The sequence below is a fragment of the Etheostoma cragini genome, chromosome 13, assembly GCF_013103735.1.
Source record: "Etheostoma cragini isolate CJK2018 chromosome 13, CSU_Ecrag_1.0, whole genome shotgun sequence".
Taxonomy (NCBI): Eukaryota; Metazoa; Chordata; class Actinopteri; order Perciformes; family Percidae; genus Etheostoma; species Etheostoma cragini.
This window is the reverse complement of record NC_048419.1, coordinates 11,779,380-11,794,487: the sequence shown is the minus strand read 5'-3', so window position 1 is coordinate 11,794,487 and position 15,108 is coordinate 11,779,380. Positions and strand designations below refer to the sequence as shown.

General features: G+C 40.1%; 2 protein-coding genes and 1 long non-coding RNA gene across 5 annotated transcripts in view; 2 read left to right on the top strand and 1 right to left on the bottom strand.

The window, feature by feature from the left end:
- Positions 1 to 11,967, top strand: part of LOC117955043 — a 16,379-nt gene extending 4,412 nt beyond the window's left edge. Inside the window, exons 2-3 of the long non-coding RNA XR_004658940.1 lie at positions 11,698 to 11,701; positions 11,956 to 11,967. This is a non-coding gene — a long non-coding RNA (uncharacterized LOC117955043). The remainder of the gene's footprint in view (positions 1 to 11,697; positions 11,702 to 11,955) is intronic.
- On the bottom strand, positions 154 to 2,708 carry neu3.1 (sialidase 3 (membrane sialidase), tandem duplicate 1). The gene is made up of 3 exons (XM_034889167.1): positions 2,349 to 2,708; positions 1,933 to 2,172; positions 154 to 1,818 (listed from the first exon to the last, which is right to left on the bottom strand). The coding sequence occupies exons 2-3, from the start codon at positions 2,155 to 2,157 to the stop codon at positions 811 to 813; spliced, it is 1,233 nt and encodes a 410-aa protein (XP_034745058.1). The 5' UTR covers positions 2,158 to 2,172; positions 2,349 to 2,708; the 3' UTR covers positions 154 to 810.
- On the top strand, positions 3,014 to 7,917 carry xrra1 (X-ray radiation resistance associated 1). Of its 3 annotated transcripts, none has more exons than XM_034889161.1 (17): positions 3,014 to 3,270; positions 3,423 to 3,525; positions 3,624 to 3,695; positions 3,789 to 3,861; positions 3,956 to 4,053; positions 4,536 to 4,684; positions 5,425 to 5,529; positions 5,726 to 5,844; positions 5,960 to 6,012; positions 6,096 to 6,185; positions 6,271 to 6,364; positions 6,455 to 6,573; positions 6,663 to 6,830; positions 6,912 to 7,062; positions 7,163 to 7,278; positions 7,410 to 7,515; positions 7,593 to 7,917. In XM_034889161.1, exons 1-17 carry the CDS (start codon positions 3,230 to 3,232, stop codon positions 7,775 to 7,777), a joined length of 1,842 nt encoding a protein of 613 aa, XP_034745052.1. In that variant the 5' UTR covers positions 3,014 to 3,229; the 3' UTR covers positions 7,778 to 7,917. The 3 variants fall into 3 exon arrangements, with proteins under 3 accessions (XP_034745052.1, XP_034745050.1, XP_034745051.1); XM_034889159.1 differs by having other exon boundaries at positions 3,015 to 3,270; positions 3,395 to 3,525; XM_034889160.1 differs by having other exon boundaries at positions 3,017 to 3,270; positions 3,395 to 3,525; positions 6,108 to 6,185.
- Positions 11,968 to 15,108: the final 3,141 nt, after the last annotated feature.

Here is a 15,108-nt window from a genome sequence, read left to right as displayed (position 1 = left end):
CCCCCCCCCCTCATTAAACAAATACACATCACCTGATAAAGTTTAAATCAAATTAGCATTACATTTATATAGCTAGGAATTGGAAAGTATGCATGAAAATGTCAATAAGGTCAAACTACTCACTTGCCTAATAATTGTGCACACAGTGTAGATGTGGTACAGTTCTGTTGGTCTCTTCATTGATTAGCTAGATGTGGCAAGTAAAAAGTAAATGTTTATCTTTTGGCTCTAACTTTTCGCCCACTGTGACCTACAGAAATTGTGTGCCCTGTCAGGCTGTGGCATAGCTAAAGTTTAACCGTGGAGTACAAGGCATGTGTGAATCAGAGTATACATAATATAAAGGAGGAACTGCGCATGGAGGAAACTATTAGCTCTACTTCACAAAGCCTGCTATGATCTTCATATGAAAATAACAAGAGGTAGGTAAATTCGCTCCTCTGCTCAGAATATACTGACAGTTTAATTAGGATGCAGAAATGGGCATGAAGTACTTGTTAAACATGCTACATACAAAGCCTGTTTTAAAGATGACAGCTGAGCACAGCATGCTTCAATGTATTAGTTTCCTTTCTTACACAGCTGATTGCATATTAATACTATTAAGACTTAAATTACCTTTGCATGTAAACAAGGAGACAACAAAACACACGACTCATGCATGCATTATCATCATCTCCAGGCTGTACTGAACAGTAAAACACAGACAGATGTTACGGCACAGCATATTTAGAGGCTTTTGCTCGGATTTTTAGGTTGCAGGAGAATGTTAAAGAGCATTGTTAATACAGAAATAGAGCAACCGTGAATTTAACGCATCTTCTTGTCTTTCTTACTGCCTGTCTGCATGACATCATTAAGGGTAAACGACATGAACGCAATCTGCTCAAGTTCACTGTCTGTCCCGCACTCCATCAGGCATGAAAACTGATCCTTGTCTCCGTTGTAAGCCAGGTCTGAGTAGCCGCTGGGCCCGCTGTGGAGGATCCTGGGCCTGTCCCACCCGGATGAGTGCAGGGGGGATCGGTTCAAATACACCCCCATGTCCCTTCTGCTCGACTTGTTAGTTGGGTGGATGAAGAGCAGCCAGGTTTGTGTGTCTGGAGACAAGAGCGATGTGCCGCAAGCTTTGCTCTCAGCGTCATCATTAGGGACAAACTCAGGAGCTGGAAAGCCAATGACGCTGCCTTGACAGCCTGACGGTGGTTCGACAAGCTCTGGAGCAATGTGGGGTTTGTCAAAATACACACCGCTGTTTTCGCTCAGGGCCTCACACCTGGGGCCTCCAGTGTTACGAGCATTGCAGTAAAGATGACTCCTGCCCTCGTGGTCTATGATCTCTGCCATCTCACATTCACATGACTTTTTTCGAAGCATCTTACCTATATGCCACGTCTGGCCGAAGTCCTCACTATAAACTGACAGTGCACGTGGGTAGACTGTATAAGGAATGGGAAAGGAACAGCAGCGGTAGGGGATATAATAGGCGTACGCTGGGATGATCAACCTGCCGTTCTCCAGCTGAACGCCGTGGCCCGGACCAACGGCAAATGTGGCCCACTTATGAATAGTTTCACCAATCACACTTTCTGTTAAGTCTCTAACTGGACTCCAGGTTTGCCCGTCATCGCCGCTGCTAACACAGCAAAGACGTGCCTTGTTCTTACCTGTGATAATTTGTCTGTACTCTGTGGTGGTTCCCAAGATACAGATGAAAAATAAAAACAGTGTTTTGCTGTTTTTTTCAAACACAGGGCAAGGATTCATAGTGCGGTGGTTTGTTAGAGATGCTGTTGACAGCTCCTGACTGGACGACCACTGGAAAAACATAACACACAGACAACAGTTAAAAAGATGAGCACAGATATTGTTGACACATATGAGTGTTAAAGCAAAGGGCGTATCTGCTGGTTACTGCATGTGAGTAATAACCTGAACAGATCCATCATCTTTAAACGTTCCTCTTCTCATAACAAGAATTTTGGCATGTTGGTCAGCGGGTGAGGATCTTTTCTCCGCAAAGGCGAGGAAGGTGCGACTGTGTCTCAGATAAATGAGAGCAGGAATTCTGTATGTTATCCCACATGGCTCCTTTTCAAACAAAGTTGTTTTGACCGGTTCCTCTCCACTGCCACTCTTTGATGATGTATTTCCCATGGTGAATCAGAGTTCCTGCGAATTCGAAATGATCCAAATATATCACAAGTTTTGGCTTGTTTTCTTTGGTCTTGTTAAACAATCTTTGCATAGAAAGAGTTCACACTCCAACAGCTCCTCAAAGACACACACGACTGCATTGTTACAACTAGTATCTAATGTATATTGTGCATGCAAAACAAAACCCTTACCTTCACTTGTCAATCTTTACATTTGTCACCCTTGATCCTTTCGTGAACGGCCCTCATACCGTCTAATCTCAAACCCCAGAAGAGACCTCTGATGTTCACGATACGGATGCTATGGGCTCATCAGAAAAACAAGACGACGCTGGAACGACAGGCACAGTCGCACTCACTTCCGTATTCGCTTAGTCTCGTCCTGACTTAAATGCACGTTGACCTTAACTACCTACGTCAGCTCGAGCTCCTACGACTCTGTGTCAAGTACTACTCATTTTGTTGTGCAAACATCTTAACAACAGACACGGTAGCTACTATATGTTAGGGGACAGGAGTTACCAGAAACATACTCCGGTGGGCAGCATCACGCATGCGCAATGTGGTCAATCGCGATTAGACCCAATCCATCCAGGGTTTAGACGCCAGCTAGCAAAATAAAACAAACACGGGTCGAACGTAAGTTCGCCTTGGTGAGCAATTGGATACGGTGTGTTGTATATGGAAAACTCCGACATCTTCTTAATAATATGTTTTATGTCTTATATCTTAGCGTGGCTAGGTGGACTATTCTCTTATCATTGAATTCAATCTTTGACGTACAGGCTGATGGTTTTTTTCCGCTTCCGCCTCCGCCATGTTTAACTACTGTTTACCGCCACCCTCTGGGCAGGAGGTGCAGCGCTCGGCATGCTGTTGCTAGGATACAGGGCACTACAGTGTATCTCAAGATCGAGATAGTAGATAACGCTAGAAGCAAGTAGTCGGGTCAGTTCACTTTGTGGAATGCGTAATTAACACACGAAAAGTTGTTTTCGATAAATGGATCACAATAAGATGACTGCAGCCTCCTATAAATTTGATGATGGCCAGACTCAGAGCAATCCTACACAATGTTTCCCACCCTGGACTTTACCCCGTCGGAGAAAGGAAGGTGGGTCAAGTTAAATGATCTAGCTTGTTACATTTAAAGAAATAAAATAAAAAACAAGGCGCTTGTTAAGTATGCATTTGTAAATCTGCTGATTATATTGCATTCAATTTCACTTGTCTTGTAGGTGCTGGTCATTGGCTTGTGTCTTACAGAAAGGAGGAGCAGAGAAACACTGGTGTGCTTAGAAGAATTAAAGAATCTGAGAACCGGGGGGCTGATTCTCCATATGGTAACACATTAGATGGACCCTACTTGGTAAGACACTGACATCTACATATGTAAGAAGTGCTCATTTCATTAAAGATGGCAAGACCAGTTGGGGACCCCAAACAATTACAATTTTTATTTTGTAGCTCCAATTACATTGTGTTGACAAGCCTTCTGAGATCTGCTCTGTTGACATCAGTGAGCAGAGACTGATTGCTGTAAGAATCACTTTTCACATAGTTACCACATTTATTTGGAAGTCTGTGGGGGGGGGAAAAACAATTAAAGATGCTTTACCTTACTGGGCACAGGTCAAGGCAGAAGACCTCAAGGCGTTTGACAATGTTGCTTACATCAATGCATCTATTAACTCCCTCTCTTTAGGTAATTATTCTTATATATCAAGCAGATTTACCTTCCAGAAGATTTCCTGCATCTTTCAAAAATCTTGTAACTTTGAGAAAATGTTTTTCTACAGGTTCTTTTAGCAGTTTTGTGTCTATGAGAGAACTCAGTCTGGCATTAAACGGGCTTTGCAACATGAAGTTTAATGCTGCAGACTTCCCTCATCTGGAGGTAAGATAACTTTGAACTTGCCTACTTAATAAATAAATAAATAAATATATATTATCAAGTTACAGGGTCCAACTTGGCATGATGTTTTAGTCCTAAAAAGAACCTGAAAGCCTTTTATTTCCAAAATGTATCAACTTCTTTCACATCTGCGATTCTTTCAAAATAAGAGCTTTTGATATTAACTCATATCAAACAAAGAAACCACGGAATGCCAATTTAACTTTTGTGCCTCTGCTAATCATGCATGCTAAGAATAGAATTTAAGTATTTGTACTAGTTTTGAAAAGTTAATGAGGTAGGGAGGGTAAAATTCATAATTAATTCATGCTAGCGCATGGAAGAACACCTTGGAATCTAGAGAACGTGTATCTCAGTCCTGCACTCTGCTAATGAGTACTTGTAGTGATAACTCCTTTGCGTTTTCTATTTTGTCTCCATGATTTGGTAATGTCTATCCTAATATTTTCTTTAAATCCTTACAGGTTTTGGATTTGTCTTACAACAATTTGTCAGCTGATGATATTGTTTCTATTGGTCGGCTTTCACGACTAAAGGTTCTTCATCTGACTGGAAATCAGCTTCATCATCTTCCTCCTAATCTTGGTTCCTCCAGCCATGACCCAACTCAACTGTTAGTAAATTATTGTTACTGAAGCAGCAATACAGGAGTGACTAGGCACCAAGTGTGTCAAGAGATTTTAAGCTTACAAACAAATCAATACAAATAATCCACGTCTCTAACAATACATGCTCATTTGTTTCGGGAAAAATAGCAAAAACACAAGTAGATAATTTGATTAAATTATTGAACGTGGTGTGGCTTTTCTGTTTAGGTTCACACAGGTCAGCTCTGTCCACCCTTGCTTCGTGTAAACGCCTACTTTCCATTTAACAGCTATTACAAAAAACTTTTATGTGAGTCATGGAATAACTGGCAGAATGGAAGCAAACTAATCCGTTTCATAATGTTTTCAGCAACATGCAAATTCTTTCTCTAACTACAGTCTGATCGACAGCCACATAATACATTATCTTTCTTACAAAGTATCACCATGTCTTTATTGTTACAGTTTTTAGTTAACAATGATTTGTAATGGATTCAAAGTTTTTACATTGGAATGATTTCATAACAGTTAATTACAGCAAAAGGCCACAAAAAATATGCATTTAAAAACAGTTTTCAAATTGACCAAGAGGGGGTGCACAAATATTCCAAATTCACACTCCTGATTCTGGTGAAACAAATGTAATGACATTCCATACACCTAATCTACAGCCAGGTATGTACTAGTATGTTCCTGTAACTTTACAAAGGAATGTAACTAATATTGATCAGTACATGTGTGAATTGTATTGTTTTTCTTGGTGCAGGCCGGCAAAGGAAGAAGACACACAGTTTAAAGCACTTGAAGTCCTGATGCTTGACGATAACAAACTGTCGTCTGGAGTCTTCAACAGTCTTGCAAACCTTAAGAGGTCATGATGTGGTTTGAAGTTTGCTATATCAAACAAAGTATTAGTTGAAGGGATACTTTGCCAATTTCAATCCAGCTCTGTGTCATCTTTGTGTGGGCAGTCTAGTGTGTGGCTGTCCTCTGTGGCGCTTCTAAATCACTATGTATAACCACATCTGTAGAATAATTTATTAAGAATTTATAATTGTCAATTACAGGCTAAAGTATTTAAACTTGCAGGAGAACCACATTTCTGATGTACCATGTTTGCAACTTGCGGGCTGTTCACAACCTTTGCAGACTTCTATCGAAGCGCAAGCTGAAGAAGAGGAACTTGGTAAATGCTCAACATCTGCTTGATGTAATTACTTAACATTGGACTTAACATGTCAGTTTCCTCAACATCCTCATAAAAATGTAAAACATTTTTATACTCTCCGTCCTCTATTCAGCCCACACTGAGACAAATCCATACACAGTTGAACATTTTAAGAGCATCTCACAGGTAATGCATTCTACAGTCGGTGTTTGAGATGTTTCATCACTGTGTTTCCCGTATTTCAAATCTCTGCAACGGTCACCCTGTAGATCTCTCACAAGGAAAATTGTGAGGAGCACTGCAAAAGATCCAGTTTCCCACTACCACAGCTTCAGTTCCTCAATTTAGCCAACAACAAGGTGCGTTGGATCATTTGTACCGACCAAATAACCACGACCCTTTGGAAAAACCAGCTAACGTGTCTCATCAGTGTTTCGTCATCAGATTGCAGAGGAGGAAGCACTGATGGCTGTCGCTCTTTTCCCAATGCTTCGAGAAATTGACATTCACTCCAATCCTCTGACCACACAGAGAAGTGGTGAGGCTTCTCCTATGTGAAGCCATTTTATTTTCTTCATAGATTGCTTTTCAATGTTGAAATTACTTTTATGGTTTTGTGTGAGCGCAGGAGACCCTCCCTTACTGACCCATTACCTCCATGAGAGACTGGGGATTACGATTAAGCGTAAGAAGACACAGGAGGCGGTGAAGCTCCCGCTGAAGGTGTCCACTCATCCAAAATGGAAGGTTGGCAGTGCATTGATGTCTGACAGTGACCCTCCAGATTTCACTTTATAAAAAATGATTTTTTTTTTGTGGACATTTCTTTATTGCAGGTGGAAGAAAGAATCCCAAAGATGCCAATGTTGATGGATGCACCCTGTCCTGCTAAAAGTCTGATTGTGAAAAGTAAAATGACTGTCAAGAGAACACCAGAATCGGAGGGCAAGAATAGCCCAGACAACAACCTCCAAGAAAACACAGAACACTTCTTTGTAACTCAGGTTTGTATGTCTGTTTTATGTGGTTTGGATATTCCTCCTCTCTTTTGGTCTCAACATTTACTGAATGTAGTTTTATCTCAGGCAACAGATGTTCCTCAGTGTGATTTTGAGCTTCAAGCTGATGAGAAAGAAATTGCAGAGAACAAGGAAGATGCCAATTCCGAAAGATTCACATGCTACAAAATGTTGATGGATGCAAAACCAGATCCTGATGATGTGGTGGAGCCCGTCGGTGAGGACTGTATTTTCACCTGCAGCTATTTACGTTTGGACATTTTTCTCAAGTCTTTAAAACCTTGGCTAAACAATTACCCCAATTTTTCTTTCAACAGGAATACAAACAGCTGTTCGGATGCTGGAACACACACTGAGGAATCTCAACGTTTACAGAGACTCAAAACCAAAACTAGATAGCATTCAGACGCAATACAGGGAAAGAGAGAAAAGGGTTGGATATATTAAATGCAACGCTCAAAATTACTGTCAACGTATAATAAAACTAGCAAGAACTGGAAAGAACAAGGAGAATGTTATCACGTACATGTCATGACTTTAAAAGATTAACTTTTCTATTCACAGATTAAAGAACTTCCATCTTTTAAGCTTATAAAGCATCCAACTGCAAGGGTTGATGAAATGATCAAGGAAATTAAAGAGCATACAACGATCAGAGAAGTCCCCCTAAGTATGTACATTTCTGATCCGGAAAGATCTGCAGATCTGCTGCTAATGTCTTTACATAACATGTTGTTCTCTGTCCAGGCAGTGCCATCCACGGCACAGGTGTTAACAAACAAGAGCGTGAGGAAGCTCTGTCGCTGCTGAGGGACATAAAGACAAAGCACAAGATGGTCCATAAGAAAACAATGGAACAAGCAGCCAGCATCGAGTCTGACAGAAACACCAACCAAAACACAGCTGCACCTCCACCTGCGCAGACGCTTTAATTTGTATGCAAGCGCTTAGCTAAACTGTGATTTTCTACCTGCCTTAACTAACACCTTGTTGATGTTGGCATACAAATGGTGTGAGTGGAATTGATGAGAAAACCCAAACATGTCAAAAATAAAAGTGCTGGTTGCATGTCCTCGTGCATCTAATTGACTTAACCTGAAACCTGCCTGTAAAAACAAATTTTATTTTGAAATGTACCAACGAGAAAACTTATAACCTAGCCTGTAGCAATCACTACATCATGAGGGAGAAGCATTGGAAGGCTTAAGCGCTTCTTATATTCAATTTGTGAGGTTTAGGTTACTGCTGATGGAACTGTGCAGTTGGCGTCAACTGAGTTTAAATTGTGTACATCTGTATCTGTAAGTGTTTCCTCTGGCCTAGTCTCAATCCACAATGTTTCACTTCCAGGATTACTCTCATTCTGCTGGTAATTCCGCTGGATGTCCGTTTTCAGATGCCCATTACCTTCCGCTTTCTTTGTGGTGTTGTTTTAAACGCTGGTGGATTTCTGAGCACTATGGTTAACCGCTCCTCAGATCTCTGCAGCGTAAATCCAGACAGCTAGCTAGACTATCTGTCCAATCTGAGTGTTCTGTTCCACAAAAAAATGTTCCTTACCAAGCCTATTTTGCAGAGGCACTGCGGCGCTTAACCCAAGATGACTGGGACTGGTTTAATTAATGCCAATAAACAAGAACACATTTTTCTCCAATCCCGGATTGCTGTGTGACTAACCAGACCGTCCTCCTCCGTTGTTTTTTCTAAGCAGGCCCCTGAACACATCAGACAGTACTTACTAATGTGTTTAATTCCAAAATAAAGGCAACATGCTGTGATACTCAGTAGAAGGTTTGGATTCCAGCGTGCATCTCTTTTCAATTTTCATTTTCTGACCAGTGACGCAAGATAATAGAGTCAAGGAGATTGATAAAAGGCCACTAAATATAAGTGTTTTGCTGATCAGGTGGACTTTTTGAACATACTGCAAAGTGGTAGGAAATCTCAGAACTGATAACTATGTCTAATATCTTATGGTTTGTTGAGTCTGGTGGACCTGCTCTTTTAGTGTCTCAAACACAACATTGTATGAACTCAGTATGTGAAGCTATGCTAGCTATAAAGCTAGCTGGTATATTTGTATTTGGCAAGAACAAGAGGATTTTCAGGATTTCAAAAAACGTTTGCTAGTTTATAAATCACTAAATGGTTTAGTGACCAAAATACATTTCTGATCTGCTAAACTATGAACAACCCAGACCTCTCAGGTCCTCTGGGACAGGTCTGCTTTCTGTCCCCAAAATCAGAACCAAACTGGGAAGCAGCGTTCAGTTTCTATGCTCCACATATCTGGAATAAACTCCCAGAAACCTGCAGATCTGCTGCTGCTCTCAGTTCTTTTAAATCAAGGCTGAAGACCTTTCTTTTTGATGTTGGCTTTCTTTAAATGATTGTTCATTTCTTTATTGTTTAATTTCTTATACTGCACTGTAACTTTTATTCTTGCGTTTCATCTGTTTTCATTTATTTGTTTAATTGTTGTTTTTTTTAATCACTTTGAATTTCCCTGTAGCTGAAATATGCTATACAAATAAAGCTGCCTTGCCTTGAACAGACCTCTGCCGTTCATTATGATTTACAATAATCATTTTTAAACTAATAAATGATCATGTTTTATCATACCATTTGGTTGATACAGGTTATAGTGAATGCTCTATGTGTTCTTTTTTTGTTTTTCATTCCATTTTTTGTTTCATCGTCTTGTCCTTCACATGACCTCAATTCTTCTTCAGAGGAGCTTGCCGATGTGGAATGCAGGTTTAGCCCAGGTGGAATAAATGAACAGGTACTCTGAAGATATTTCATGGGGTCCAACATTCTTATATTCATGTGTGGATATTTCTCTTCTTCTGTGTATTGAATGATGAACAATATACTGTATGTGTAGAAGACAAAGGGCTTTGTGTAAAGCCAGCAGATACTTCATGGTTAAGTTGTCATTCTAGGACATGCTTCACATTCTCATTTGTATTTTAAACTGTTACAATTCTTTTTTTATCCAAACGTTTTGAAATATTTATTTTCTCTTTCCTGTTGAAATTACTTGAGTCACTGTGATCAATTATCAAATTATTTGCTTAGAACTTTTGCAATAACCAACCAACATCTACTATTCTGCACCTTGCTATTCTTCTAATAACGCAGACACTGAAAGCAGTAACTTTGTTGTCATGTAATTTACTCTCTTCTATTATCCCAAAAAGAACAGGTTACAAAAATAAATCCCAAATATTTAATTAATAATAGTAACTAATAGATATTTAACACCATACCTGGCTTTGAGTCTGAGGGTCTGGTTGGGATCTTTTCGGTCTTCAGCAGTATATTTGATAATAACAAGAAAACTGTGCCAAATGGCAGCGATTTGACATGCTGCAGAAACATAATTTTCCGGTCCGCTGGAGCTCAGTTCTACTCAGCAGAAGTTGTCGGTGTTGCACAGATATCCCACAGTATCGGACACAACAGCTGATAAATAGACCTGATCCTCATTATGATTGAATTTTGTCATTATTGTCCAGGCTTGAGTGCAGCTCAAGTAAAGGCCTTCTGAGGACTTGTTTTTATGATAGATGTTGATCTCCAGCCAGTGAGTCCTGGCTATCATTTAGAAAACTGTTACTAAGTCATTTTGAAGTGATAATGATTAGTACTTCAGGCATCTACGATTGCATAAGTGCAGTGTTTTATGATGGAATTCTAGGGAGAAAATGGACATGTAGTATTGAGCAAGACGTTGTCATACACATATGTTTTCCATGGTTGGGGGCAGTGATCAGTGTCAGTAACAGCTGTTTTAGTCCAGGAAGTCAGTAGACATTCCCTGACTTTATCATAGATTTAAATACCTCATAAAAAACCCAAAATCTGAAGCAATCTTCCCCACATATACATATTCACAAGATGGGGAAGAATAGTATGAACGTGTTTAGATGATTACCTTCCTGCTTTTGTCACTAGTTGTTTTGTAAGTAACCTTCCTTCGTCTGCTTGTGTTTCTGATAACCGTTATAAACCTACTGAAGCCTATTTCTGCCAGATTTGCACTTTCCAGATCTCTTTGTGTGCACTGACAAGTATATCAATCAAAACAATTCAACAATTGTTTAATGAAATAACACAAATTAGTTTTGATGTTGCATTAACTTTTAATGCGTAAAAGGAATCCTGGTTGCACACCCTCACCTCTACTTTTCTTTTCAATCCTGAAAGATTTTGGTCTCAAGAGATATATCAGAAGGGGGAATGCAAAAGCGTACACAACAGCGCGATTTCCTTTTGAGTCGGATCTGGTGATCAGTACGTAATCAAAGTGAATCAACATCATTATGAAATAACATCAAATAAAGCAACTTTTAAAGGTACTCCAGTGATTATGTATTGCACTTCCATAAAGTTAGGAGACTCACTAGTGACATATTATAAAAATATGGTCAAATTTGAAGCAGCAGAGGTAAAGATATCCTGACTTTTAGTCCCATTGTTTCAAGCCCCCGAAACACTGGCTCCTACACTTCCCAAAATGCAACCTGATGGCATCTTTCATTAAAATCTCTGTCTCAGATAAATGCCCGCATCATATTTGCACTCCACACACGATAACACGGGGTTTCTGTTGTGAATTTGCAGTCTCTAAACCCAAGCTGAGATAAACCAGATGACATCACTGATGGAGCTCACCCGCTGCCAGTACCAGCTCTGATCGGCTCTGATCGGCTCGGCTCGACCCAGCCTTTATTTTCCATTGCAGATTTGATACAGCCTCATGCGCAAAGCGAGCGTGACTGGTCATCATAGCAACACTTCAGGAAACTGCCACGACCCAACGCAACACACACACAGAACGTCGAAGGTGTGTTGTTTTTCATTCTCGGTGTGTGGCTGTTGAGACAGCCAGAAGACAAATTTTGTTTCAAAAGAAGTTCATGGCGGCAAAAAAATGCAGCTAACTGAACTATTTAAAAATGGCGGATTTGTTTGGGATGCCCCCGTATGTCTCTAGCAATGATGACGCAGTGAATAGTGACAATTCTCTCTGACCAATCAGTCGTCTGCAGGTTTTCACGTCACATTTTGGTATCGCCTGAGATGTCTTGAAACCTCGACAAAGGTTATACTAAAAAAAGTACCTGTTGGCAGGCACCAGGGACTTTTTTTCATAAGTAGACTCGAGAACAGTTGAGCAGGTACCATGTCATCAGGGTTATTTCTTCAGAGCGCTCCCCTAAGCAACAGACGACATCGTGAAACCGTTTTCACAGTTAATTAAGCTGAAAAGTACTTGTAAAATTTGTGGAATGCTCCTTTGAGATTCTTTACTTTGGATTCCTCCAACTTGATTCCGATTTGTAAGCAAAAAATTAAAAGCCAGTAAAATTCATGCCTCTTGATATTTTATTGGACTCTTTCTCGCATCAATATCGACACAGAATATAAGTTGGGCTTTCCCTCTGTAACCTCTTTTGTTCTTAGCCTGACAAACTAAGGAGGTGAATTATTAACTGAAAACACATTTTCACCCATATAAGTAACTCTGGCAGAAGAGTAAAAGACATGATGGAAAAATGCATCGATGGTCTGTGTCTCAGGCAAGACAGATCTTTGTTTATACGTCTGTACGTATTTTTTTGTCTGTATATTTCAGCGCACATTCTCACATCTGGAGCAGTCATTGCTGCAATCAAGCCTTGAGAAATGTTTGGGTAAGAATGGTTTGACTCTTAAATTGAGGGCCAACAGTTCAGCTTTGAGAATAACCCTGTGGAGACTCAGACACCAGATTTGGCTCAGGAAGCATGGGCCTGAATACCTCATCAACACTCCTCATTACTAAAGTGCCAAATGAGTTCATTGCGGATGGGACCTATTCATTATTTCTTTTGATGAGACAATTGAACTGTGACAAACAACAGTTGTAATTCTGGAAAGGCTGTGGATACTCTGGCTGCCATCCAAAAATAGCCCATTATTAGTCTCAGATCATAACCGAAAAAAATGCTGTTGGTCTTCTTCATCCTGTGAAACAAAAGCTCTCGCTTTGTCTTTTAAAGTTCACAGTCACTTCAAACACGTGTTCAAAAGTCAGACCTTTAAACTCTGCTCAGGATAAAAGGATGAAGAGCAGTGTTCATGACATGCATCCCTGTATTGTCCATGTTCTCTTGGCCCAACTCCAATCATCAGCTAAAATGATCAGGGCCAACTTAATTAATGAGGGTGTAAAAAACAGAGCACTTGATAGATTTCGGAAGTATTTTGATGAAGTATAAATTCAGGGGTTCTGCGGAGCACCTTAATCAGTTATGAAAGCAAACACATCTATCAGACTTAATTAACTTAACACAATTTGGCTCCCTTTGAATCAAAAGACTGCCTGATTGATTTGCAATGCTTCAGTTCCTCGCAGACACTGTTTGCATCAGCGAGGAACTACCTGCTGCAGCACAAGAGAAAATGTTGTACTAAATCTTTTGAAATTAGTTCAACTCAGCTGCTTTTATTTTCAAAACAGCGTAAATACTGCATTGAAGTCTTTCTACATGATATTTTCTGTGACATGCATCAATTGATGTTCTCTGATAAATAAAATAACAGCAAATGAGATTTGTTAATATCACAACAATTGTCTCAGAAGTACCTCCAATCCTGGGCCAAGTCATGACCCGGAGTCTCAGATTTTCTTTACTTCTCACTGAATCTGGGCTACATGGCAGGGTGGAGGACACACACACAGAGAGCAGACCGACTGCATGATTTATACCTACTGACTGCCCCCAGCTGTTACAATTGCCAGAGCCAAGACTAAGCATGCATAGCTGAATTGGCCCGTGAAACAAATTCAAACATCCACAAAATAAAGACTGATAGGATTTCCATCCAAGACAAAGATATCAAAACAAGCAGTGCCAGATGATGCAGTGTGTTTGTTGAAAATCAATTTTGTTTCAAATCTGGACATGTCATATTCATCATTCAATGACCTGCCTGGGAAAATGGCAACGTGAAAATGTTAATTACTGATATAAGTTGGCAGCAATAAAGTAGAACACCTCCTTTCTCACCCTTGTGACTGGAACAGTCTCTTTGGACGACCAAGGGTAGGACCGTTATAAACTGTCAGATCCAACAGCTAACACAAAAATATGGCGGCCTTTTTGTGAGAGTAATTAAGGCATTCAAAGGGAGTGCGTCCATTTCAAAATATTGTTTCATGCCTTTAGTGAGACACAGACAGAGCTGCCTGGCGCAAAGTGTGGAAGAAACACAATGAGTCATTGTGGGAGGGGAGGGGATATAGAAAGCACGTCGGGAGATCACAGACAAGGGAAGCAATATTATTCTGAAGCGCCAACTCAGCCTACCAAATCTGCAGTTGCACACTGACTGAATCATGGGAACCACAGTGATAATTCGACACCTGTTGATCAAACAGGCCCGGGGACAGACTGCACACGGTGCTGCTGAGCAAAAGGCTGCTTTCACAGATCATGCTTACAGTGCATGGGTATTAGTATTTCCATGACATTGTCCATCGCAGTGTAATTTACATTTTTGGATAGGAAGTATTACTTATTTCATGAACTGTGTTTAGGAAATACAGATTAGTTTTGTGGCCTACATTTAGATCTGACAGTACAATCTCACCTATAGAAAATAATCCCCACTACAAAAAGTAAAAAACATAATTTGGGAGTGTTCTATAAAGTTAACGTTTACAATGGGCCCTCTGATGGCCGGGAAATAATGCTAGAATATTTATTTTACTATTGGATATGTGGGCAACTGATAGTATTGTTTCTATACACTTACTTATTTTGTAAAAAAAAAAAATCAAGCATCAAGGTTTGGAGATCAGCCGTCTCAACAAGCCGTTAAGGAAGGCCGGCTAGGTGATCAGGTTGGAACTGGACAGGGTAGAGACAGTGGCGGAAGTAAAAAGCTAGCAATTCGATATTGCGTTCCTGACAATGGGAAGGACTGACAGACAACCGAAAAATATAATGCCTCAGGCTACAAATGTCAAAAGCTTGGATGCATAAAATAAATGCAATGGGCTCTTACCACTTATTTTGGTTTCCGTGACCACAATGCTGACATTATTATCACCATTTGAGTTGATTAGGTGAACACCAACGTTCGGCTATTTACTGCAGATCCGGAGTTTCATTTAGCTGTTTCTGACCAGATTTACTGATTTCCTCTTTTTAGCTCTGTTTTTGGTCTCTACCATCTCCTGAGTGAAATATCTGTCTCTTTAGCTGAG